Source organism: Anopheles cruzii, chromosome X, assembly GCF_943734635.1.
Source record: "Anopheles cruzii chromosome X, idAnoCruzAS_RS32_06, whole genome shotgun sequence".
Classification (NCBI taxonomy): Eukaryota; Metazoa; Arthropoda; class Insecta; order Diptera; family Culicidae; genus Anopheles; species Anopheles cruzii.
Window position 1 is genome coordinate 8,879,794 of NC_069143.1, and position 27,396 is coordinate 8,907,189.

General features: G+C 46.4%; 2 protein-coding genes across 2 annotated transcripts in view; both read left to right on the top strand.

Moving 5' to 3' along the window:
* The window catches only part of LOC128279190 (protein ILRUN), a 5,256-nt gene extending 1,680 nt beyond the window's left edge, over positions 1-3,576 (top strand). Inside the window, exon 6 of the mRNA XM_053017913.1 lies at positions 3,565-3,576. Coding sequence (XP_052873873.1) covers positions 3,565-3,576 — 12 coding nt within the window. The remainder of the gene's footprint in view (positions 1-3,564) is intronic.
* A 1,082-nt stretch (positions 3,577-4,658) lies between these two features.
* LOC128279200 (teneurin-a) lies at positions 4,659-26,012 on the top strand. The gene is made up of 15 exons (XM_053017922.1): positions 4,659-4,801; positions 5,078-5,272; positions 6,227-6,333; positions 6,406-7,398; positions 7,477-7,671; positions 7,749-7,958; positions 8,047-8,232; positions 8,341-8,487; positions 8,692-8,899; positions 13,348-13,374; positions 18,375-18,594; positions 18,672-18,739; positions 18,805-20,750; positions 21,630-24,448; positions 24,807-26,012. Exons 1-15 carry the CDS (start codon positions 4,659-4,661, stop codon positions 26,010-26,012), a joined length of 8,670 nt encoding a protein of 2,889 aa, XP_052873882.1.
* The last annotated feature ends 1,384 nt before the right edge of the window (positions 26,013-27,396 follow it).

Consider the following 27,396-nt stretch of genomic DNA (forward strand, 5'->3'; position numbering starts at 1 on the left):
TTTTTTTTTAAACGTTTATTCGTAATTGTTGTTTCAGTGTTTTTATCAACACCACACATTCTACTGCAAATGTTAGTAGTCCCGGAGCTGAGGATGCGACAAATGAAATTCTAACTCAATAAAAATATGTACATATTTTCTGTCAGAAGTTTTGAAAATCATATCCTGAAACCATTACTACACTTTCAAACAAGTAATTGAAAACAACAAAGAATAAACGTTATCCACTCAATGCTGATGAGTGTTAGTTTTTGTTTGCCTTTTAAGCGTTTTACTGGTGTAGAAAATATTGTCTCTGCGTATTTAGGCGCCCGGTCTGAAAGTTTGACCGACGCGCTCTTTCGTGTAAAACATTATGATCAAAGTAGCCATTGACGAATATTGTGCCCTGACTCGTCGTAGCATCTTCGGACAATTGCTAAATTTTTTACGCATAACAAAGAAGCATACTTATCAGTGCAAAGCAATCGTTCCTATATCGAGTATTGGAACAATAAAGAAAAATGCCCTTCTGCGAGATTTTTGTTAAGGATGTACATAAAGGCGACGTTCACCCGTAAGTGTTTATTCAATGTTTTTGTTAACACAACACATTTTACTGCAAATGGTGACAGTCCCGAAGCTGAGAATGTTGCAAATGAAATCCTAACTCAATTCATATATGTTCAGGTTTTCTGAAGTTTTTAAAAATCATACCATGAAACTATTGCAGGACCATTCAAACAAGTAATTTGAACTTCGCCATATTAGCTGAAGTAATGTCAGCTGCCTAGTGGGACCGCCGGGACTTTCGCACATGAAATCCGTGCGAAAAGGACAAACAACACAACGCCATCCTCGCAACGGTATGTCGGTACACGCGCTGTCATTTAGCAGAGCTTCATATTTTTCACATATTAAAAGTTGATAGTGAAGCTGATCGCTGCGGTTGTGTTGATATTGGCAGATGTTTATTGCGTTAATCGAAAGTAGATGTTGAATTATTATTTGACGATCATAGAAACCATGACTAAGTATGTTCCAGAGGAAGGCAAGGTGCACTGACGCTAGGCAACTGACCTTTTTCTACAGCGGCGAAAATTTGTTGTTGGCCTCTTCCGTTCTCGGGCGAAGGGTTCTTCCGATGGCCTCGATGCCGCCGAAGCGTTTACCATTAGAACAGTTTTTGTGAGACATGCACACGAACCTTTTCATATTTTCTAAGAATGTTGAATGTATCTCCGGACTTTGCCATAACTACGCAGGGATGTGATTTATGATGTAAGTTATATTTTCTCCGTGGCTACGTTCAGAAAACATTCGAGTGTAAAATGTGTGAGAGGGCGCAAAAATCTCGCTCGCATAAGATTCATGTTTTTTTCTCGCGTTTCTGCATCTTGGTGTTTCTGCATCTCCCGTCATCCTTGGTCGATTCATGTTCAAACCTGTTTCCGGCATGCGGTTTTCGGCTAACTTTTCCTCCTGAGATCCTGCATACATAGCTGTGAGTATGTTCTTGTTACGACAATTATTTTTTAATAATATCGTGCTAGAGAAGAGAAGCAGGCAAACCATTTCGTGTGTTTCTCAATTGCGGTGTATGTTGTTCAGAAAATCGCGCAGAATCAAGCGAGAGCATATTTTTTCGTTCTTTTGCTTCAGCTTAAGAGCTACAAAACTTACAGCCAAAGTAAAACATTCAAGCGATTTCTTCTCGCTAATTAATCTAGTTTCAAGGCATAATTGATGTCTACGGTTGGTGCATTTAGTTAATTAGTCAGTTTTTATGTTTGTTAAACCAACATTTTGCTAGGATTTTGGAAAATAGAAATGGTCCAATTTTCTCGTTTTCTCGATTTCTCGTGAGAGGAAACGAAGACCGTCCCGTTCGTGCGTTCGTTGCACTCACTCTCTCAGGATGCTCGTCGTTTCGGCTGCTGCGAGAGAGTGAGTGCTTCGAGAATGAGAGAATGCTCGCAGCAACGAGAGCATAAAATCTTGAGACGATAGTGCGTTAGAGAGCAAGATATATGAAAATGTTTCTCGGGCCGCGCACCTCTCTCACCGTACGCACTCTCTTCTCTCGAAAGCAGCCATTTTGAAGCGTTATTTTTGAGATGGTAAGAGAAGAGATCTTCGGGAAGGGTTATATCGCGAGCTGTTGTCGCCGAGGCGGTCACAGTTAATCCGATTCTTGACCCGACTAGAACGGTCTAGCGAAGTGTGTGAAGCCCGTTCGGGACTTTATGCAGATTGTGCAGATGTATCACGAAACAGCGTGCGGAGTATGGTGAAGTGCGTGTCCGTTAACCGCCAATAGATGACCAGTGCAGCGTGCACATTTTCATCTTTCAATTTCAACTATACGCCACACAAAATGCACTCGGTGGCGAGCGCTTTCCTTTCCGCCAAGCCAAGAAGGAAGCTTCTTGTTTGAGCATCGTAATTATTCGAAGTGAATATCGTGTGTGCGTGCGCGTGTGTATGCGTATGGTGAAAATCCATTGTCTAAGAAAAATACAGGTACGCTACGCTGTTCGAAAAATCCTTTACCGAGAGATTTCTTTCGATGTGCACGCTGTAAAAAAGTTTTCGTTTTCGTTATGTCGTAGCTTGCTACGATTGCTACGAACGATTTGTGCACCGTGCAAATGCGTACTGGCCAAGATGGAGAAGCTGTGTTGCAACGTGAAAATCGTTTTTTGGGTGCGCGTTAACTTAAAATCAGTAAAATGGCGCGTCAGAAATAGTTTTGGCATCTAATTCGAATCGAAATGGTATTGTTCAGGTGCATACCCCGGTGTTCGGCTGAATCGGCTAATCTTAGCAGGTAAATTGACGGTGCTGAATTTTCGCCGCCATTTTGCTATATAATGGGTGGATTTCTTCTCGCGTCTGCTGCAGCGAATGCGAAAAAACGAACATAACCTAATCGTGTGAAGGGGGTTTTTTGAAGATTTTTTGAAGATGTGGGACAACATTTCATCAGTTTCCAATTGGTGACGGGAAAATCAATAAAATATTGCTCCGTTCACCAGATGGAATGAGTAAATGGTCGGTTGGCAAGTCCTTGCCAGTTATGCGCGAGAAATCAGGAACAAGAGAGAAGAGAGGAGAAACCACTGGAGAGCCGGAGATTCAATCGAAATGAGCGCTAAAGGTTGAGTAGTCGTACATAGGGAAATTCTAGCATCCATGGCTCGAAACGTTAAATCACTTCTCAAATTGATCTGAAACGTTGCTGTGTTACTTTATATTTCGGATTGATTTCTGGATGTGCACTACAGATGCCATTTTGTTACTCTGTGTAGGCAAGCGGTGTTGGAGTTAGTTGCAAATAATAATAATAATGGTGCAAAAGCCAGTTGACGTGATGGTGCGGGTCGGTTAGGAAGGGGTATCTAGCTGATGCGATTGTTAGGGGAGGACGGAAACAAGAAAACATGAACAAACATGAACAAACATGTCTGCTCTTGCGTCGTATGTTACGACTTCATTTTACTCCGTGTCTGTGCTTGCCACACAGACATCTCATCTTATTCCGTTTAACGCTCTCGGAATCCTCATCTAGTTCCTTCCTCTCAGGTGCAGGTATAGATCTATATGCTTTCTTTTTGCTCCTTTTTGGAGCACACACTCCTAGGCGCACGAGTGCGCACCGCTCTTATAGGCTGCTTATAGGCGGAAGAGTTTGGCTGCTTTTTCGGTCCGTATTTTTTTTGGTTTCTTTTTCTTTCGATTGTTTTTTCAAAATGTCTGACATTTTCGGCCCCGGTGTGTCGTCCAAATCTAGTGAATGGAGAATGTGAAAACGCGTGGTGATGCTTTTATTTTACATTGGTCTCAAATTTGAAGCATTTGAACATTCGTGTGCCCGTCTGAGTTTGCAAACGCCGAGCGATGGTGGCCTGTTTGAGAAGGAACAATATATTCGAATACGAAAATCCTGCGAAATCGGGTGCAACTTTAGATTTTTGTTTTCATCGTCGTTATTGCTCCGTGCAACATTATTGCAACTTCAATGGCATAAATGGCCATGTTTCCATATGTTTCCATGGCCATAAATGCCCCATCTTGGTCTAATGCAAATTTTCATTTCTATTATTTTTAGATCGACCTACAAATGTATAATTAAATCAAAGATTGAATGTTCGCCATTACGAAATGATTTTCCACCAACCAAATTTAACCGCTTGGATGGCTGCCGCGTGCGTAAAGCTGGCGACTCGTCCCCGTGGTGCAACGATAAGGCTGCATGATCGTGTGGCTTTGGTTACCAACAGAACCGAGGCACAGAAAATACTCAGAGGCTACTAGAAGCAGCATATAAATATGGCCCTCTCCTCTAAGATATCCTCTAAGATAAAAAATTACTAGCAACCGGAGCATAAAAGTAAAAACCGAAATTTTCATAATACTGTGCCAGTACAAGGAGACTGATTGTGCGTAAAACTTTGAAGTCCTGCCGACAGCAGCTTCTAATAATGGATGTACTGTGCTTAGTACGAGCATAACTAATGATCATTATTACATCTAGAAGAACCGACAGAGACCGCATCATAATTAATGGTACGTCGGATGCATAATTAATGTAGTTTATGAAAATCGAGTACCATCTCGATTCGAACCGGTGTCGAGCTAGATTGAAGGCAGGCGTCCTCCTTCACCAGTATTTAAAGATGACGATGAAATCGATGAAGTATAACGACTGTGACACAATAATGGATGGCTACAGTCAGGCGCCTCCACCGTTGCCAAGGAGAGTACCACCGGCCCGAAATATTTATGCGGAACCGTTTGCAGCAGAAACGAATACCAACAGGTAAGATAATGCTACGGTATACAACACTGTTACGTAATTTGCACCTCGAAGAAGCTATTCCGGAACAACGAAACGGTCATGAGCGTACGAAGAAGAACCATTCCATGTGGTTCGCGAATGGGCATTTTGTTGATGATCATCGTTGATTTTCAATTCTGCTTCCAACACTCCGCACGAAACCAAGCATGCTTTGCCCCCCTCGGTTTGATGCGTATCCATCTTTTTGACTGGAACTATGGCGAGATATGGTTTTATTAATAGTGTCCTATTTGCTAGACTACAATCATCACAACAGCAACAGCATCAATCGCAGCAACAATCGCATCCACAATTGACGCAATCTATGACAAATACCCACATCAGTACTGGATCCCGCCTTGGAGGATCTTCATCTTTGGTAATGCCTGTCTTTCCCCTCCGAACAGCGGGAACTGTGCACGCGCCACACTATTCACCTTACTCACCTTCAAGGTAATTTTCCTGCCCAGGCAGTTCATCACGTCTGAGTGAATGGCTGGACTCTTGGTCGCTTCACTGTCGTGTTGTTGTTTGCTTATAATTTTGGCTTATGTTACGAATGTATTTCCTGTTAAATATTCATTCAACGCAGGATGAACGTTGCTTCTTACGCGCCATTTATTGTGATCTTGCTTTTTATGTTCCGCTTATCATAATTCATGCTTGTAAAATGATTGCACCTTCGTTGATTCTAAATTTGCTTATTTGCTTCAACCTTCCTTTTTTTGTGTATAAATATATTGTTTGGGTTCGAACACACGCCGCACGTCGAATGGTTCATCGATCAAATACATCGAATACATAGAATGGTATATCGAGTTAAAGAAAAAACGTCGCTAGCGGTGTGTACTTTAAACAGTCGCAGTTGAAATCACAAATTTGGCTCAATTCGTCCGAAACTCGAGCAAAATAACATGACTAATACTTTGATTAATAGTACGAGCGCATTATGAATCGAACAGTTGTGGAATATGGTACACATTTATTTGATTTGCCTTATTTGATATTATTTGAATATTAATTATCAAACAGTGTTTCATTGATTGTTTTTCGATTCGTTCCAATGTTTTTCGTACGCCATCAGAGAACCTGGTAACTCTAGTGAACGTTGGTTTTGCTACCCATGTTTCACTTAGGGCGGAATAGCGTTTACAAAGTCAGCTAGCTAGTAGTTTATATCAATTCATATTTTTTCTCCAGCAATGGGTGCGGTTATTTTTCCAAACGTGCACATCAAATTCGTTTCTAGTTGTTTTTTGTTCGAATCTATTAGTCTTCTGCCGAGCAAGATCTTAACTCATTAGTCTATTAGTAGCTATGCGAACAACTTGTAAAACTATGTTCAGTTGTGATTTGTTAGCTTTTGTTTATTGTGTTAATATATTTTTTCTTTTTATTTTCCTCTAGGTTTCGGATCGACAAAAGTTGTCAACATCGTTGTTCTTGGAAATGTTTTAGTATTGCCTTAATCTTAGTCACAATTATTTTATCAGGGATGTTAACATACTTCGCAGGTAATGTATCTTAGTCGATGGTATTTTTGTGGCCTGATTTGTTTAACGTTTGCACCTTTCACCTCATTGCAGCAACGAGTTCCATGAAATCGAATCTCGATTCGGCCAACTGCATACTGGTTCAGGACGTTAAAACAGGCGTTCCCATCGACCAGTCGGGAACATCGATAGACTCCACCAACTACGGTCTGCTGTCCGGGGTGTCCACTCAAAATCCGACGGAAGAATCGCCGCTCACCAGCACACTGGATCATAATAGTTTCTCCACAAATGGTGGCATCGGTGGCGGCGGCACTGCCTCGATTGCGCTGTCATCCTTCAAGGATATACTGCAACAGCAGCAACAAACGACACAAATTTTCACATCCGTCGCGCAACAGAAGTGGCCCTCAATCATCGAACTGCGAGGGTTCAATGAAGTGCACTCCTCCACGATCGCACCGTTTCAGTTCTGGAATGTTGAGTTCCGCAACAAACATCCGGCGTTTGTGCAGTTCAACTTTACGCTTCCATGGGGTGCCAACTTTGCGATCTACGGTCGTCGCAACGTTGGGCCGACCGTAACGCAATACGACTTTGTTGAGTTTATTCGTGGAGGGCGAATCGATCATAAGCTCCGGCGGAAGCGCAGTTCACCGCATGATTTCTTTCCCGGTGGCATGCTGGACGACAGTTATGGAATGGATGACGAGAACTCCTCTACCTTTGAGACGATCCGGCGCAATCGATTTGTGTTCGATGATCTGCAGCTCGATGAAGTGGAGCGGCACATAATATCCAAGCGATCGACTGACGGTGGTGGTACCGGAGCTGCTCCGTCCTCGTTGCGCAAAATTGACATGGAAGCGATGACGGTGAATGTCACTATCTTGCAGTACCTCGACATTGGGCGCTGGTATTTGTCCGTCTACAACGACGAGGTCCTACCGCACACCGTCTCTCTGGTAGTGGGGGAAGCGGAAGGAATACATACGGCGTGCCCGAGTGATTGTTCAGGGCGTGGGTCGTGCTATTTGGGCAAGTGTGACTGCATCGATGGCTACCAAGGGAACGATTGTTCCATTAGTAAGTAGAAGTAATGTTTAATGTGATTGGAAACGCAAATTGTAATGAATTGAATCTTCCTCGTTTGCACCTCGCCAGGCGTTTGTCCGGTTTTATGCTCGGCCCACGGGCACTACGGTGGTGGCGTTTGCCACTGCGAGGACGGCTGGAAGGGCTCGGAGTGCGATATTCCTGTGTCGGAGTGTGAGATGCCAACCTGTTCGAACCACGGCCGGTGCATCGAAGGCGACTGCCACTGTGAACGCGGTTGGAAGGGTCTTTTTTGCGAGCAGCGTATGTTTTCGCGTTAACGTGATTTAGGATGAGGCATTATTTTTTTAATTTCCCTGAATTCGCTCTCCGATTCGCAGAAGACTGTATCGATCCGTCCTGCTCGGGGCACGGTGCGTGCGTGTCCGGACAGTGCTTTTGTAAGGCCGGATGGCAGGGAGATGACTGTAGCATAGTGGATCAACAAGTTTACCAGTGTCTTCCCGGCTGTTCGGATCATGGAACGTATGATTTGGACACTGGGTCGTGCATATGCGATCGCCACTGGACGGGAATAGACTGTTCGCAAGGTATGAGGCTGAGGGAAGAATGTCTGAGGGAAGCGCTGACTGACCTGACTGACTTCTGGTTTACTATTCTCGAATTCTTGTTTTATAGCGGTTTGCAGTCTCGATTGTGGCACCAATGGAATTTGCGAGAATGGACGATGCCGATGCGACGACGGATGGACCGGAAGCTTATGCGATCAATTGATGTGCGATCCGCGATGCGCCGAACACGGCCAGTGCAAGAACGGGACCTGCGTATGCTCGCAGGGATGGAACGGTCGACATTGCACACTGCGTGGGTGTTGTGCTTGGCACACTCTAGTCATATATTGTTGCGTTGCTGGTTAATTTTGCAACGCATGCTTACATTGCGTTCTATTTATCTGTCGCCCTTTTCCCATAGCTGGCTGCGTTAACGGATGTTCGAGGCATGGCCAGTGCGCGCTGGAGGATGGCGAATACCAGTGCATCTGCATCGAAGGCTGGGCCGGTAGCGATTGCTCGATGGCACTGGAAATGAGTTGCAAAGATAACATTGACAACGACAACGGTAAAACAGTAGTAATCTAATGCTCCTGACAAACTGTATTACAATTTTCGTACACATATCGCGCGTAATGATTGTCACTGTCTTCGTAACGATACATAATTTCTACTTTCTACGCTTGACAACCGATAGTAGTAGACAACGCAGTGAACAGAATGTTTCTGTCGGGTCTGCAATATATTGAATACGTTTCTTTATTGCTTCCAGACGGTATGACTGACTGCTCGGACAGTGAGTGCTGTGTGCACTCTAGCTGCGCGGAACACATCATGTGTCTCGCTTCGAATGATCCCGTTGAAGTTCTGCTCCGTAAGCAGCCACCATCGGTAACGGCCTCGTTCTATCAGCGTGTCAAGTTTCTGATCGAGGAAAACTCTGTTCAATCGTACGCGCATATGGATGAGTACAGTGAAAGGTGAGTGTTACAGTCGCATTTCTTTAATACTAACATTTCTGGTAATTAGCTTTTAAATCTGAAAGACAACCCTGCGATGACAAAAAGGTCAACCGAAAACCGGACTTAAGGAGTTTATATCGCTACCATTTTTGTACCAGAATGTGATCGGTCATTTCCGTTCACCGATTTTTGACTTATCGGACGGACGGAACGCATACAACCCAGCGGGCAAAATCGCATGGTCGCGCGACACTTTTGGGCTTAAATTGATTGAATTTAAGCCCAATTTAAGCCGAAAATTGTAGCGGGACGGCGTGACCTTTTGGCATGTCACGCTACTTTTTTCTTCCCTTTCTTTCCTAGGCGCACTGGAATTCCCAAGATCCGGTGCGCACTTAGCGCAAAAACACATTCAACAACGCTATTTGCGGTGCATACAATTTCTACTGTTTTATTCAAAATGCATCAATACACACTTTGTATCCAATCACTTATTGTCCATTAGGCGACTCCGGTGGTTCCCGTAATGAGAAATTTTGACTAGCCTCAAGGAGAGGTGGTTGAGGTGGACTTCATGGTGTGGTGTTCCTTATTCGCTCCACTGCTGCAAACTGAAACAATTATCCATATATGAAGAAGAATTATCAATATATGATGACTTCTATGTGGTTTTCACGGAAGATATGGTTTAAACACCGAAACACTTACCATTTTTCATCAACACATTTGTGCGCACATCATCGGCACTGCACGGATCAAAACAAAATATTGGCTGTCAAAATTGTTGCCTTCGACAGTAAGCTTACGAATATACTTGAAACCTGACTTAAAAGTGAAGAATGTAGCTGTGAGAAAATCGACAAACACCCAGAAGAGGGAGAACGAACATCCTCTCGCTCATGCGGAAAAAGGATGGCGTTTGCGACAAACCGACGAAGTCGCAAGGCCTAACGAAAAAGGACTCGACTGTAGACCAGAGGGGGGGTGAAGCATGAAGAAACGAGGTAAAATGAGGAAATGTCGCGCGACTTTGCCCGCTGGGTACGCTCTAAAGTGTCTCCCCGCGGGCAAAACTCTGTATAGCTCTCTTTATAATCTCTATAGGAAATTATAGAGAAGCGATTCAGTGCCATGAAGCGTTTTATTGTACTACTAGCAGACCCGGCGAACGTTGTTCCGCCCCAAAGACCCCCGGTGAAAGAGCAGTCGGTAACGCTGAGTCAGTAATGGCAATTTCACTTTTCCACCAAGGTAGCACAATCCGGCCGTTTCTCCAGAAAATTTCAATGCGTTGCATTTCTCGCATCGAACGTTCATTGGTCCAATGCGAACGCTTTTATGCTTGCCGTACTTAGCTATGCAATTGTATTGAAACGCTGCTCGATACAAATTAACTTCTTCTTCGGGAACAACCGCTGAGCGGACATTTGACTGAGCGGACTGAGCATCTTGTCGAAAATGATCTACTTGTTGATTTCTATTTTTCGCTCGCCGATTTCGCATTGCCAACCTAGTCGTTTCACGGGCAATTTCTTTTTCTGTTTCAGTCATTTCATTCGCAACCATTTGCTTCCATTTTGCATTATGGCTTTGTCGGGAAAGATTCGACCGTTTTGATGGCGGCATTGTTAAGGAGGTGTATGAAGCACTTTGTTATTATCGGTTCGGTATTACGAAACTACACTGTGAACGCGGATTGTCGCGCAGATTGTACGAAACTACACTGAGACGCAAACAGTTGCTCTCTGTCTGGCGTTTTTGGAGGAGAGAGTTTCGGGGAAAGATGAATAAAAGTGAGCCTATTTGCTTGAGGGGCTGGGGAGGTAACGCCGCATTAGTGAGAAAAAGAAGCCAACAATTGTTTGCTGTTGCGCGCTCTGTCTGTCTCGTCTCAGTATATGAGCAAAAAGACAAAGTGTGTATTGTGGCTTCATTGTGACGCGGTCAGAACATAAAAAGTATCCTAAACCCTTCCTTGGGTTCTAAGGTACCTCCACACCAATTTTCAGCCAAATCGGTTCAGCCGTTCGTGAGTTATTAGCCGCCTAACAATAGGCGAGTTACTCTTTTATATATATAGAAGAAGATATAAGATGAAGCGTTTCGAAACACTTCATGGCACTGAAACGCTTCTCTATAATTTCCTATAAAGAGAGTTATACAGAGCACAAAAAAATGAACGCAAACTAAATGAAATGAAAGCACTAAAAAAATGAACGTAATAGGCCAGTTCCCACTGGCCCCAAGAAGAGGGTTCAGAAACCGCTACAGTTGTCCACAAAAATGCCTATCTCAGGCCAAACATTAATATCTGTAATGAAAACAAAAAAATGTTTGATGCATCCCTACTGTTCCAAGCGAAAAAAAAATATTTCCCTCAATCTCCCCTTCGTCGACACGTTGGAAAAATTTGGTTTTTCTTGCCAAGGTTGCAGCGTTGGCAGCCGATGAGAACGTTCGGTTTCGGTTAATTTACCAGCTGAATTGGGTTAGTAAAAACTGGGTTTTATTATGCATTGCGATTATGGCTCCAAAGATCAAATCGTTCCAACGGACTTCGAAGATTGTGTTTCGTCTAATGTTGTTCGTCAACCTCTCTACCTTGTGTGTGTCTTTTTAACCCTTCTTGATTGTTCATTCGTGTTCCTTTACCCCCAAATAATTATAAAATTGAGAATATACACTGTATAACAAAACCGAACAAATATGTACATTTGTTTTAGCAACGTTTAGGATTGTTTTGATTTTTTGTTGTGTAATAGAATCAGTTCATTGATTTTTTTTTCCAAACAATTTGATGGCTTTTATTGATTACTGTAACTCAAAAAGCTGTATTTTGTTCAATTTCTTTCTGCCAAGAAATTAAAAACGTGCATAGTTAGTTTTATCCAAGACAACATAACTAATGCTGCTGTCCATAACATTAAAAATTATCGTTTTTGGTCACTTTAGTTTCAATAGCTTAATTTTGAGTATATTACAACGCTTGGTATTTTGGGTTACCTAATTTTATTTGTTTGATTTATTTTTTTGGTTTCAAGATAATCTATATTTTTCAATGAAATTTTTTTCATATATGCTGAATGATGATAGATAACATGATGTACAGCATTGATTATTGCTTCAATGCAGTTTTTGATCACGAGTATTCGTTTGAAGGGATTAATGTATTATACAAATGTAAGTTCTTAGGATGAGCCTGTTGTATTTTATCCTATATTAGATCATGGACCTATACTTTTTTATTCGATAAAAAGTGTGCAAATGGGCGCTTTCACGCTCCTATTTAGGTAATGGAAGGTAAACCCGAACCATATTGCAACGATATAGCGCAGACATTAACTTTAAGTAGCAAAGGTGACTAGCTATCCCTTATTTTTACATGCCTAACCAACTAGCGACATACATATTGTACCAGGCTCGATATCACAGGCACAGTATACAAAACGGAACTCGATGGAAAACATGTTATGAAATAAGGCACTGATAACCATTTATTGTGTGATTGGCAGAACCTTGATGTGTGTGAATGCGTGATGAATGAACGAGTTGTGTCTGTCTAATGTATTGTGTTATGTGTTGTTAACATTTATTGTGGCGTTTTCTTTTTTTATTGTTTGTTCATCGATTTCGTTACTATTGAATTATAGGTAAACAAATTATTCAAATCCAGTAGAAACAATCAAGAGGAAGTTTTTGGAAACAAAAGACTGATATGATTAGCCTTCCACAAAGAAGGCAAACACCGTACGTCACAACTATCCTTCTCCCTGAGGCATTTAGTTTACGAAACCCTCTCGATCCTTCTCTCCTCAAAAATATCTCTTAACCACGACGAACTCTCATTTTGTTGACATTTTCAGTCAACTATTGCTATGTGCTAACTGAATTGAGCATATTAAGCTCATTGATGATTTTTGGCTACAAAGTTTTATAACTGTGCGGCGGCGTCTATTTTTTGTCGAAAACTTCTTTGAACGTTGCATAACAGATCAGATCAAAAGTGAGTTAATTGTACATTTTAGAAGATGATTTGTGATCATTGGATCTATAGTATTGTTATAAATACGGCTCAGTCCGTTCCTTTAAGGAAAAAATCTACAGCATTGTCAGTAACTTCGTCCATTTTTAAAAGACCCCACCAATTTAAATGTTTTACAATAAACTATTGGAATTGGAATTGGAACTAATGGAATTTTTTCCGATAATTGTCCTAAGCGAAAAAATTAAAGATCGCAACCTAGCCGACCGAAACATAAGAAATGATAATGATACTTGTTGAGAAAACTTATCGAATGAAAAGTCAAAACTTTTCAATAAGTGAACCCTCTAGTGTGTAACGAACTAATCCATGAACTTCGTTCTCCTTTTTTTCTATTCCCAATATCACCCACATTGTCAAACGTCGATATCTCGTTATTTGTTTATTATTAACGCGCAAAAACTGTCATTTATTTTTGTCAAAGTGAGTTCTGGAACTCGTTCACACCGTGGTAAGTCTTGCAAGCCGCTGTTGCTGCTGTTCGTCTAGTTGCTGTTATTATGTTATTATTTTCATTTCATGCTTTTTTGTTATCGTATGTGAAAGTTTTAATCAATTTGAACCAGTTTTATGATTTTGGTCATTTTTGTCATGGTTTTCACTTCAACCTTCATCAAATACATGCGTATGGGTATGTGTATTAATAATAATTTATACATGGTAATTAATATACATACATCATAGGCAACATGCATATTATCTGATAACGTTTCTTACCTGTTTTGCATTATTCTACAAATCTTTCTTCATTTGGCAAACTTCATACCGAGTCTAGAACAAATCTTCCATACAATTGATTTCTTTTACTTTAATCATTTTTATTTGGCCTGTCAGTGCCCGATCATGCATTCTTGATTTCATGTACACGAACGCAAAACTCTTGAAACATTTAACTAATTTCATATTGCACTTCGGTTATATTTTATCAGCACCGTCCCCGAAATCATATGCTACTACCTCTGTTTCTACGAATCGTGTGAATATCTGTGAAACCCTGATCATCTCTTTCTATGATTTTGTTTATCTGTAATATCATCACTCAACGTTTCCGTCAACTGTTGCCCAATATTGTGTGTCTCGATTTGTTTTCGTTATGGTGTTATTTGTTTTCGGTTTTGTGCTGTCCTAAGTCAATGTTTCTTTGTTTTAGCTATACGTATACTGTCCATGTGATTGACATGATTCTGAAATGAGAATGCAATGGTAGAAATATTACTCAAATAAACGCTGATATAATACATATGAAACTGAAGCCGGAAAAAGATTAGTGTTGGTATAACTACATCAAAATACGAAGTGTCCTGTGCTACAGTTATCCTTTGGCTTTTCCGTTTTTGCTAAATTACTTACATTATGTCATCAAATATGTTTTGCGTTTCGTTTGGTTGGATTCTGAAGAATTGAATTGTTTTTGTTTTTACAATCGTAGTTCTTTCCGTTTGAGTTTATAGTTTTCAACCCCCATTATAATGAATTTGCTATCTATGAAATTTCATGAAATAACTGCTAATGATTAAAAAAAAATGTTGGTGTTTTATTTACGCTGCATATTAAAATATTTAATTAATTAAACAGTTATTGTTTATGATCCTTGGTATGGTTTTCATTTACAACCATGCTACTCCTGTTTTCGGTTGAGATCTATCATTTTATGTTCAAGATGAAAGGAGAATAGGTGAAACAGAAAAAAAGCAAACGAGTCAGCGACATCCTGGTTACGTGTTATTTTCTTACTACAAACCATACCGAGTGAAATAACCATAGGCTTTTCCAATTATTCCTTCCGCATCCCTAAATGTAATCCCGAAATTCTCTCCCAATTCCTGCTCCTGTTCCTCAAACTTGTCTACGTCTATCATATGTTTCTATGTATATACCCTACATGTACTGCGAAATTTTGGAACATTTCAATATCGTATTGTTATTAATTTTCGGTGAAAAAGAAGAATTAGCGATGCAAATAAATACGCATAACAGAAAAAGTGTGGAATGCATAAGAAAACTGGGAGTAGAGGCAACTTGTGCGACAGCGTAGTGGTGGTGTGTTGGACAGGCCCTTCGAGTATGTTAAAATACCAAGATTGTACGGTTTTGCTAATATTGGAAATTATTAATAGTTTATTCTGTGGTCATTACTATTATTTTTACACACACAAACACACACATATAATTATATATATATAACAAATATATACATATTTATACAAATATATACATATATACATATATGATAACGTTCATCGCCCATCAATCAAAATCAATATCCGTCTTATCAATGCTAAAAATGTACTTTAAAAGCTGAACGATTGATGCACCAATTTTATATATTGTATGCAGACGTACATTCTTTTGTTACTATTGTAGTAACCATTTATCTTATTGGACAATTGTTTTGTGCAAAGTCTCATATGCTAGTGTTATTGAACTCCAAATATGATGTTTTGCAGTGCAAATAGTGCAGTCAAAATTAATTCTGTCTTGTTATAGACACTGTCTAATTTGTGAACACAATTGGATATTCACAATTCAACTCATACAGTTTGGATTTTATTTTCGTGTATTTAGTATGGTCGCTGTACATTTGCACTAAACTAAAATGGAGAATCACAAAATAGTGGAACATTTTACAATCATTATGCTTCCAAATAGTGAAACGTCAACGGTGCTTTTCAGTATGTGAAAATTATCCTTCCCCACAGTACACAGTACTTTTGTACTTTCCCGCATTGTACTTTTGGTACGTTCCGTGCGGTCTGATGTTTCGATTTCGGCAGCTCGTAAGACTGTGTTTCGGCAATAGTTCATTGAAGCTTGGCTTTCAAATGTTCAATTTTTGCCGATTAACCAGCGTTGAAACCACGTAAACATCAATCATGAGTCGGAATCAATGTGGGCAATCCAATATAGTGAAACTTATCGCTAGTCGAAAACATTTGTTTTCATTGAAACACTAATACCTTCTATTAGAGACATCAAAAGGCACCTGTTACCTATTGTCAAACCGCCAGTTTATGAAAATATGAAAAAGTTACTTTTTGTTGATGTAACAGTGTGTCGGCAAAAGCGCGTGAGTTATCATCCCTTCAAATGTGAAAAATATTTTTATTTTTTCGTTATCGATCGATTATCAATCGAATATTTCTTTATTGATGATTATCGAAAACCTCACACAACTTAAACGGTAACACGGGATCGTCAGATAATGTCTTCGTTCGCTCTAACCCCAACAGCCATGTCAGTTCAAATGAAAAAGACGTATAAGTATCTTTCAAATAAATTAATTCACAAGAATGCTCATAAGACATCCCTCTTTTTTGTCATTTTGGCTTTGCAGTCTCTAGAATATAATTCTGTACTTGGTCTAGAAAAAATAAAACCCAAACAGTGAATACTGGTTTCTCAATGTATTGCAACGCAACAGTACAATGTTGAAATTAGAAAAGAACCACCATAATGCCGCCAAAGACGGGGGCCTACAGGGGTGATTTTGGAATGAGTTCCATATCTTTTCCATCGTCTGTGGCAACTGTTTGCTTTCTAGTTATATCAGAATTAAAAATAAAATCATTCCTTAACTCGTTGTTTCGATCGCTCTAGTAGCGAAATGCTATTGGAGACGTTTGAGGCGATTTTTGTGAAACGTTAGAAGCGATTGAATAGGTGGATGTTATTAGGCTCAGTATGGTGATCTTTTTCGATTCCATGACATTCCATATTTTGGTAAAACAGTAAATCACAAGTGAGTGGACATTTGAGTGCAGTACCTTGCAAAAAGGTTATTGTAAAAATAGAATATGCCCGTGTGCGCGTGTCCGCTCCCCTTGAAACGTTAGCAGCAAATCGGTTTTTTTTCAAATCGTATTTTGAATGAATACGATATGCGAAGGAACAACCGGGCGCACATAAGGCGCATTACACTATTACTTTTGGTATGGATCCTCCAAACAGATTTAAATGATAACCGAACGTTGTGATTCGTTTCTTCACGCGGTAATAATTCAAGGCATCGAAGAACGACGCATATGCGCCGGAATAGAAGATTTTTCATCCAGTACTCTAGTGTTATATGGCAATATTATTATTCATCATCTGTTACTCTCTTTGTGTTCTTCGTATGATAACCGGGTGTAAATTACATATGTTGGTTACGTTTCGGTTGTTATTATTTCATCCGATTATGGCTTGCTATTACATATACTAGTGCCTACCCGGTAGGGGTAGTGGTTCGCATATCTATACAGCCGCCCATTCATCCCTAGATCGAACAAAATTTATGTTAATAAACCGAAAGAACGAGACATGGATGGTGTATGTGAAATGACGGGAATGATATGTTATGTACAATCTTTCGAAGGGCCCGTCATGCCTTATAACCGCCACGTTCAGCTAGCTTTGAAGCATCTTAATTCTTAGTTTTTTATGTGCATTTCAATGAGCAGATAACAATGAACCATTTATTATTGACAGTATACAACAAATAAAACAAATATTGTCAACGTACGTTCAATCATTTTCCAATCTTTGAGTAAAGATAAAAACACAACACAAGGCAAGGCTTCCTAAGTACATGGCACAGCCTACTACTTCCTTGAGACAAAAAAGCAAGGCAACGTTTTGTTTTCAAATTTAATTATTCGATTGTTGCTGGTTTCTGACTAATACTATACGTACTATAAGTACCATTTACTTCCTCCTTTCGTTTGGGTTCCGTTTTTCGGTTTTCAGATTGCAAAGGTACACTGTATATAAACATGTTTCATGCTGTATGAATTAACTTATTGTTTGGCTGTTTCATTCTATTTTCTTCATTTCCTGAAGCGTCCGTTTCTCGTTTCCTGCTCTTATGAAAAAAAGAAGAAGAAAGGAACGTTGATAACGCCCCCTTTTGCATCACGAATCTAATCAACTTAAGAAACTATTACATTTCCGATATGCAGTCTAGTTTTGTTTTGCATTGTATTTTACAATACATTGGTTTGATTCTCTTTGACATTTGATTCCTTGCGTTGCGTTGGTGAACAATACGGTGAAAATGTAGGACACGAATGTCAGCAGGAGAGGGCAGCTCATGATATGATTTGTTTTTATACCTTTCGAAAACTAACACTAATATTTTTTTCAATATAACAGCATTTTTCCAGCAAAAGAAAGTATCAAATCGTTCATCCTAAATGTTTTACTTTGACACTCATTTGTACCTAGAATAATTTGTTTCTATTTATTCCTTTTTATAAATATTTATTATACTTTTCCTCATTCTGTGATGAATGTTTTTTTTTAATTTTTTCTTCCATTTTGTTGTGTTTCCAACCATTCCAATACAAACGCCCCCGCTACATTGACGATATGTTCTCCTCCCGTTTTTTTCGTCTCATCGTCATCGTCACCGTCGTCGTCGTTCGAATTTACCCTTGGGTCTCGGAACACCGTTATGGTTTTGGTGCCGTGCAGCCGAGTGTCGGTGATGCGCGGCCAGGTGGTCACCCAGCAAGGGCTGGGCATTATAGGGATCCGCGTTTCGGTCGACCGGGACTCGCGCTTCGGCTTCACCCTTACCCGGCAAGGCGGTTGGTTCGATGTGCTAGTTAACGGCGGTGGAGCGGTCACGTTGCAGTTCCAGCGTTCGCCATTCCGTCCACTGACGCGCACCGTGTTTGTGCCCTGGAACCAGGTAAGCGATGGCACCGAGGAGCGATCGGAGCGGCGGAGTAATGGAGCAGGATGGCTAATCGATTCCGGTTTCCCCAGATCGTCGTGTTACCGCCGGTGCAGATGCAGATCAACGATAACGATGACCACGACGACATTTCGTTCATGTAAGCCATTCAGCCACCATGGGAATATGTCGACGATTTGCTAACCGACTCTCTTATCCGTAAAGCAGATCCGTGCCATCGAATCCGGCGTACAGCTTTCTCAGCAGCTCGCAGTACCGCTTCCTGGAGGACAACCCATCGCCGGTGGCCGTGTGCTTGGAGCACGATCACGAGCTACTGAACCCGCAGCTGACCAGCACCTGGATGCCGAACGGTGTCGGTTCGATGCCGGGCAAAAATTTCATTTTCGCAGAAACCCAAGTGGTACAAGAGTCGCTCAAAATACCCGGATCCGAGATCAATCTGCTGTACAAATCGTCCCAAGCGTCCGGATACCGGGCGATCGTGCGCATGCAGCTAACGCACGACCGGATTCCCGAGACGCTGACGCACGTGCACGTGGGCGTCCAGATCGAGGGCTCGCTGCACGTGAAGACGTACGAGGCGGATCCAAACTTGCGGCACATCTTCGCGTGGAACAAGCGCAACGTGTACAAACAGAAGGTGTACGGGATTGCGATTGCGCGCATATCGATCGGCTACGAGCACGCCACGTGCCGGGGGATCGTCTGGGAGACGCGCACCGTGAAGCTGCAGGGTTTCGACGTCGACATCTCGGACATCGGCGGCTGGGGGCTGGACATTCACCATCACTACAACTTCCACGAGGGCATCCTGCAGAAGGGCGACGGGGCGACGATCCATCTGCGCGAGTTTCCGCGCATCGTGCGCGGCGTACTGGGCGACGGCCAGCAGCGGACGTTGATGTGTCGGGACCACTGCAATGGGCTGTCGAAGAACGGGCAGCTACTGACGCCCGTGGCGCTGGCGTCCGGGCCCGACGGTAGCCTCTACGTCGGCGACTTCAATCTGATACGGCGCGTGACGACGAACGGCAGCGTGTTCACGATCCTGCAGCTGGACACGACGCGTGTGTCGTACCAGTACTACCTGTCCGTGTCGCCGGCCGACGGCCAGCTTTACATCTCGGACCCGGAGCGCCACAAGATACTGAAGATCGTGTCGCTGGAGAACGTGGACGATCCGTCCTCGAACTACGACGTGATCGTGGGCAGCGGCCAGCGCTGCATCCCGGGCGACGAGCAGAACTGCGGGGACGGGGGCGCCGCGATCGAGGCGCGCCTGTCGCACCCGAAGGGCCTGGCGATTGCGGCGGACCGCACGATGTACATCGCGGACGGGACCAACATTCGGGCGGTCGATCCGAAGGGCACCATCCACACGCTGATCGGGCACCACGGCCACCAGAACCGCTGGAGCCCGGTCCCGTGCCGGGGGGCGGCGCGGGCGATGCAGGTACAGTTGCAGTGGCCCACCGCCCTGGCACTCAGTCCGCTCGATGGGTCGCTCTACTTCGTCGACGATCGGCTCGTGCTGAAGCTGACGTCGGACATGAAGGTGAAGGTGATCGCCGGCATACCGTTGCACTGCAACGAGGACCACGCGCAGAGCGTGAACCGGTCGGCGCCGGCCGAAGAGCCGCTTGGGTCCGTGCTGGCGATGGCTTTCGGGCCGAACGGCGACCTGTACGTGGCGGACACCAACTCGAAGCGCATCAACACGATCAAGGTGATCGAATCGTCCACCGGATTCATGAAGCAGTTCGCCGGCAAAGTCGACCATGGCAGCCAGGAGTGCGATTGTTCCGCCGGCAAGATGATTAGCTATCGGCGCAAGACATCCAACGGCACCAACGGCAGCTCGAGCGCGAACCAAAGCGCCGTCGCAACGGCGCTCGATCGGAGTGCGGCAGCGGTCGGCGAAGGAGCGGCAGGACATTCCGGAGCGTTCTGTGTGTGCCAGATCGCGAACGTTACCGGAGGCCGGAAGGAGTACGGCGGAGATTCCGGCTTCGGTTCCGGCGGCGGCGGCGGTGGCGGTGGCAATACTTTACCGGTCGGCGAAACGATACTGTCGTCCAACGTGCGCTTTCAATCGATCTCCGCCATCGCGGTCGCACAGGATGGCGTGATTAACGTGGCCGATCAAGGTAAGGGGACTGATGGGAGGCGCGATGATTTGTCTGCATGCTCTGGTTGAAGATTTGGTGTGAATATTTTTGCCGGCTGGACGAGCGGGTTTTTCGTTGAGATGTTTCACTGTACGTTCATCCCAATCCGTGTTGATTTCTTCGTTGATTCGAGGTCACGCGATTTAATGTGACCTTCCGTTTCATACAACCCTTGATTACGTAACCGATCACTTTCTGGTCGAATAGTTTGGCATTGCTTGTTTCTCACCAACTTAAACTCATGGTAATAACCATTTGAAGGTACTTCATCGGTCAGTTTACAATATGGCGAGGTGTTTGCCATCCTTACTGGCTGAGAAACAGCATAATGTGTTGAGGAATTCTTCATCGTGCGCTTCTCGGGCTAAAGTTTGCATTTCGAACACGAAACCATGCGAAAACCAGCACGTTTTTATTACGTGTACCGAGCGAAGTTGCGGTTAAAAAACGGAAAACCGAGGTTTTTGCGGTGCTCACCGATGGCCGAAAATGGCCGGTATCACAGTTTACGAGAATAAATCAAAATGCCATTGAATCGTCGCAAATTTGCTGGTCACGGTCAGCCCTCAGCTCTTTTTCTATGGTTTCAAGCATATCCACCATTCTCCGATGAATGAGTCCCTAGTTCGCTGAGCCCAGCAAATTTCACACTAACCCTAACAAGCTTTATCGGAGGATAAGCCTTTGATTTGTGGGGGTTTCCCAAACCACCAGTAAAAAGATACCAATTTTCGGGGAACCCCTTGGATGAACTTGTTGCACGCCTGATACGCCCTCCCGTTCTGCTGATTTTCCTCAACTTCTCGTATCGAACAACTTGTCAACAGCATAATCTTTTTTCGCCCGTTGTTTTCGCAGGCTCACTCCGCATCTACGCCCTCGAGCACTACCTGCCGCAGCACGACGCGAACGGCGAGTTTCAGCTACCGTACACGCCGCTCAACGAGCTGTACGTGTTCAATCGGTACGGGCAGCACGTCGCCACACGCGACCTATCGACGGGCAAGTCGCGCTACTCGTTCCTGTACTCGAAGAACACCAGCTTCGGCAAACTTTCGACGGTGACGGATAGCTCCGGCAACAAGATACAGTTCCTGCGCGACTACAGCAACGTGGTGAGCTCGATCGAGAACGGGCAGGACTACAAGACGGAGCTGCGCATCTCGGCCAGCGGCCTGCTGACGAAGGTGAGCGCCCGGTCTCCGGGCGGTGGCCAGGGCCGCAAGGTGGAGGTGCTGCTCGACTACGAGTCCAACAGTGGGCTGCTGATCAGCCGGACCGAGGGGCAGGAGAGCTTCATCTACCAGTACGACGACTTCGGACGCTGCATCAAGGTGATCGCACCGAGTGGTGAGATCGTGCACGTGCGCACCATGGCCGACGAGCGGTCGGCGACGACAACGACGGCGGCCCGGGCGAAGCAGGAGGACCTGCTGGTGTCGGTCCAGGGTAGCATCCAGTCGGCGTTCGGGGCCCGCGGTCCCGCGAAACCGACCGAGTACGCGATCACGGGCAACATCCAGGCGGTGAGCATCACCCGGGGCGACAAGCTGACGTCGGGCAAGATTGGGGCCATCAACCAAACGGTGTCGCTGGTGTTGCCACCCTCGATCCGACTCGAGGCGTCCGCCGTCGTGACGCACCCGTGGCTCGAGCGGTACCTGCCGATCGAAGCGGAAATGCTGCCCATGTGGTCACACCAATCGCTGCAGCTCGGCGAACGGCCCGTCAATGATTTGCGCTCGGCTTACGAGCTCTCGTCGGCCGGCTGCAAGGCAGCACCAGGCGGTGGCGGCGGCGGCGGCGGCAGTGGTGGTGCCGGGAGTGTACCGGGACCACCGGTGCCCGGAACCGGAAACCTCAGAGGAGCAACGGAGCGGATGCTGTGTAGGGACATCTTTGTGAACGACGGCAAGAAACTGCGCATCGAGTACGACCCGGTGGGGCAACGGGAAACGCTCCGCGACCGGGACAACGAGATCATCCTGAGCGTGGCGTACGACCCGTCCGGGCTACCGACCGGGTTCTACCCGGGTGGCGGGGCGGGAGATGAGTATCATTCGCTGAACATTACGTACGATCGGTTCAATCGCGTCGACGGCTGGCAGTGGGGCCCGTCCGAGCTGCGCTACAACTACGACCGGCAGGGCCGGCTGGCGGAGGTGACGAGCGCGCAGGACGGGATCGTATCGTACGACTACAACGACGGCAACCTGCTGGAGATGATTTCGCTCGGCAGCCAGCGAAAGTTCAAGCTGACGTACGACCGGAACGGTGGCCTGCGCGAGATCGTCCTGCCGAGCGGGACGCGGCACAGCTTCAGCCTGCAGCCATCGATCGGATTTCTGCGCTTCGCCTACAACCCACCCGGCAGCTCGCGGTCCTACCTGCAGCACTACGCGCACAGCGGCGCCCTCCTGCAGACGGTGTTCCCGGGCGACGGGGCGCGGATCGTGTACCGGTACGACGACGAGGACCGGATCGCGGAGATCGTGCACGGTGACGGGCGGGACGAGTTCCTGTACCAGAGTGGGGCGGCCGCGTCCTGCGAGCTGCCGATGGCCATCATCCACACCGAGCGCGACCTGGAGTTCCGGTGGGACTTTGACTGCGTCGGCGGCGGGCTGCTCGTCGAGGAGCGGATCGATTTCTCCGCCCGCAGCGGACTCTCGAACGTGAAGTTTAACTACGAGTACGACGATCACTTCCGGCTCGCCAGCATCGGCGGCCGGATCGGGGGCCAGAATTTGCCCCCCCAAGCATACGGATATGACGAGCGAACCGGGCGTCTGACGGCGATCGGACCGTTCGAGGTGACGACGGCCCGTGGGGATCGCCAAACGAATGCGACTTCGGTGAGTGACCGAACGGGGACGTTTATGCGGACGGTCAACGGGCGGTTCCTGGTGACCCAGCTGACGCTCACCATCCACCGGATGGAGGTGTTCCGGATGGAGTTTGGGCACGATCTGCACGGAAGGATCGTGCAGACGCGCACGTACACGCGCAACGTCGGCGTGAACACGTACACGAACGTGAAGAACTTCACCTGGGACTGCGACGGCCAGCTGGTGGGGGTGGAAGCACAGGAACCGTGGGGCTTCCGGTACGACGACAACGGAAACATGCTGTCGCTGACGTACCGCGGCAACACCATCCCGATGGAGTACAATGCGCTCGATCGGATCGTCAAGTTTGGCGAGGGCCAGTACAAGTACGAGCCGCGCGGGCTGGTGGCGCAGAATGCGCGCGAGGAGCGCTTCCACTACAACGCCAAGGGGCTGCTGGTGCGGGCGACCAAGCGAGGGCGGTTCGACATCCGGTACTTCTACGATCACCTCAGCCGGCTGATCACGCGCAAGGACAACTTCGGCAATGTGACGCAATTTTTCTACACCAACCAGCGGCGGCGGACCGAGATCAGCCACATCTACTCGCCGCGCGACGGGAAGCTGATGTCGCTGACGTACGACGACCGTGGGTCGCTCGTGTACGCGCAGGTCTACCGGTACCGGTACTACATCGCGACCGACCAGTGCGGCACCCCGGTCATGATCTTCAACCAGTACGGCGAGGGGATCCGCGAGATTATGCGCTCCCCGTATGGGCACATCGTGTACGACTCGAACCCGTACCTGTACATGCCGATTGACTTCTGCGGTGGCATCCTCGATCAGGTAAGTCCCCAGACCAGCGAGGCCGAGGGTGGGGTGTGGTAAGCAGCCCGAGCAGCGGGAGAGAGGTTCTAAAAGTAGTCAAGTAGTAATTTTTGGACGTTAGGTTGCTACTCACTGTCACACACTTATGTTGCTGGCAGCTGTTTTGCTTGGACGTGTTTTGTCCTTCAATGGCCTCCTTCAGTTTGCCAGGAATAGGAAAAAGTCGCAGCGGGTCAGATCTACAGAATACGGTAGCTTTGGCATCATTGGACAGGAGCGCAACAGCCAATTTTGACGTTTCTCATTTCGTTCCCCACTGCTCACCCGCTCATTTCTTTCGCTCTTTCGCTGTACCCCCGCGCCCGCCCGCGGACAGGTAACGTCACTGGTGCACATGCCGGACGGGAAGGTGTACGATCCGCTGATCGGCCAGTGGATGACGCCGAACTGGGAGCACGTGGACCAGCGCATCAGCAAGCCGACGAAGCTGCACCTGTACCGGTACAACGGCAACGACCCGATCAACCCGGCCCACCAGCTGCGGGACCGGCCGCGGGACCACTTCGAGTGGATGCGGCTGATGGGCTACGACGTCGAGAACATGATCCCGCAGGCGTCGCTCGGCGAACGGTTCTACCGGCAGCACCAGTGGCTCGAGGGTGCGCTGGCCACGCCGAACGTGCTGCGGCGGCCGCACCAGGACCGCGACTCGGCCATCAGCATCGGGTCCGGCTTCATGGCGCACGTGCTCGAGCGCAGCGTGCGCTCGCTGAACGATCTGCTCCAGCTGCCGGCGGACTTTGTGTCGAGCCTCAAATCTGACCCGCTCGCTATCGGCCCGTTCCGATTCGGGTCCGGGTCCGAGCCACCGTTCGGCCATGGGATCATCGTGTCGCGGAGCGCCGAACCGGAAGGGTACGCGATCGTGTCGAGTGTGCCGGCCGCGAACCCCATCTACCGTGACGTCTACACGTCCGTGTTCAACCGCACCCGCCTGCTCCCGTTCACGTTCGTCGTGCACAACTCCCTGCAGGACGCGTTCTTTTTCGTCAAGGAAGACTCGTGGCGTGCCAGCGAGGACCGGCAGCAGCTGAAGCGGCTGCAGGGCCAGGTGAACACCACGTTCCACGACTCGGTCGCCAGCGTCGGTAGCGGATCGGCCGGCGGCGGCGGCGGCGGCGGCGGTGGTGCCAGCAGCGGTGGTGGTCCGAGCGCGCCGAAGGGAACCGCCCACCATCAGGACGTGAAGATACACACGACCAACGCGGTCATCAACCTCAAGTACGGCACGACGGCGGAAAAGGAACGCCAGCGGCTGATGCACCACGCGAAGCTGCAAGCGGTCCGGAAGGCGTGGCACCGAGAGAAAGACCTGCTGCGCGGCGGCCTGATCTCCAGCTACGAGTGGACCGCGCAGGAGGTCGAGGAAATCATCAAGAACGGGTACGCCAACCTGTACGAGGGTGAGTACGTGCACGATATTGATCGCTACCCGGAGCTACTCGAGGACCCGTTTAATGTGCGGTTCACGAAAAAGAAAATGAACCAAGCGCGCAAACGTAAACGAAGAGAAACGTCGTAGGAGCCTAATAGGGACAGCTAGTAGGTGTAGCGAGCAAGGCTTTTTTTTTGTTACTATTGTTTAGGGAGCTGCGCAAGCGGCGCAAGCTGCGGTAGGTCCCGCGACTTGCGAAAAACGCACGTTACGTGCGTTACGTAACGTAGGGGAGAGGTGACATCCATGCAGTTCTTACATTGGGAGAATGTCCGTCCGTTGATGCTGTTGGTGCTGCTCGTTTCCCCTACAACCACCCTTTTTTGGCTGCTCACCCCCCTTTTTGCCGCGCCCCATTTCGCTTCACATTTCGGGTTTTGTAACGTAATTCGAACGATTAGCATACGGTTCCTGCTCTTGGCTGTCTCGATCTCTGTAGTGTGTAGTGTCGGTTTCCGTCAGCCGTAGTCAGGTGTAAGTCAGTGCACACCTTTTGCCACAACCACACCAAACCGAAAACCGTCGGGTCAATTTGGGTTTTGCAGCAAGGCGGGGTCTCGAAATGTATCGTTTGCTGACATCTGGCTTCAGAGCAACGTTGTTTTGCTCCGATTTTTTGCCCATTACTTCGAATAATCCATCAGCTGATGATACGCGCTTTGCGTTAGGCGTTCCAAGCCTACATACCGCCGGTGTCAATTTACCTGGTCTGCAATCCTGCGCTTTATTCGCCGTTGCGGCCGTTAACGCAAACAATGTTTTGCCACATGTTTCGTCAGCCTTATTGTGTCCCAATTTTCTATGCCGCTCGAAGCACACCGACTTTTCTGAGTCATTTCTACTCTTCAGTCGCTCTTTCTACTTCTTTCCGTTCACAAGCTCCATTGTCTTGTTCTCCACAACTGTAGCCGTTAGCGCTATCGCTGTATGGCCTTCCCGGAATTTCGGCTGGGCTTTGTCTCCCTTTTCGCAGGAATTGGTGCACTGACTTTTGTAATGGCCGTTCTGGCCGCACCTGAAACTTTTTACACGGCTAAGATCTCTTTGCTGTAGCAATCGACACTCGGACTTTATGTGCCCTATCTTTCCGCAATGATAACACTCCAGCCGCGTTTTGAATGGTTTTGCCGCCATCGCAACACTTTCCGTAACCTTGGTGGTCGGTCATCGTTGCACTGCTCCGCCTGCCACTGGGCGTCAAAGCCCATTCACCGCTTTTTCACGAAATCAAGTGACACGACTCCGGGGATGGTTTCAATCGCAGTTACTACCATATCGTAGACCTTTGGCAGTGTAAGTAGCAGATGACACACTGCATCGGTATCGTTCACTTCCGCACCACTGGCTTTTAGTTCGCGGATCAAACGGCCGAAAGTAAGGAAATGGTCCGACAACTTCGTACCGCCCGCTTCTGTATGTTTCTCAGGGTGAGCAACTGTTTGCGGATGAATAGTTGTCCTGTCACCCAATA

Excerpts from the sequence above, each read along its gene's own strand:
- LOC128279200 (XM_053017922.1), top strand. The coding sequence starts at position 4,659 with ATGACGATGAAATCGATGAAGTATAACGACTGTGACACAATAATGGAT. Across the intron at positions 5,273-6,226 it reads TCACCTTACTCACCTTCAAG|GTTTCGGATCGACAAAAGTT; the intron begins GTAATTTTCCTG and ends ATTTTCCTCTAG. Across the intron at positions 24,449-24,806 it reads GCGGTGGCATCCTCGATCAG|GTAACGTCACTGGTGCACAT; the intron begins GTAAGTCCCCAG and ends GCCCGCGGACAG.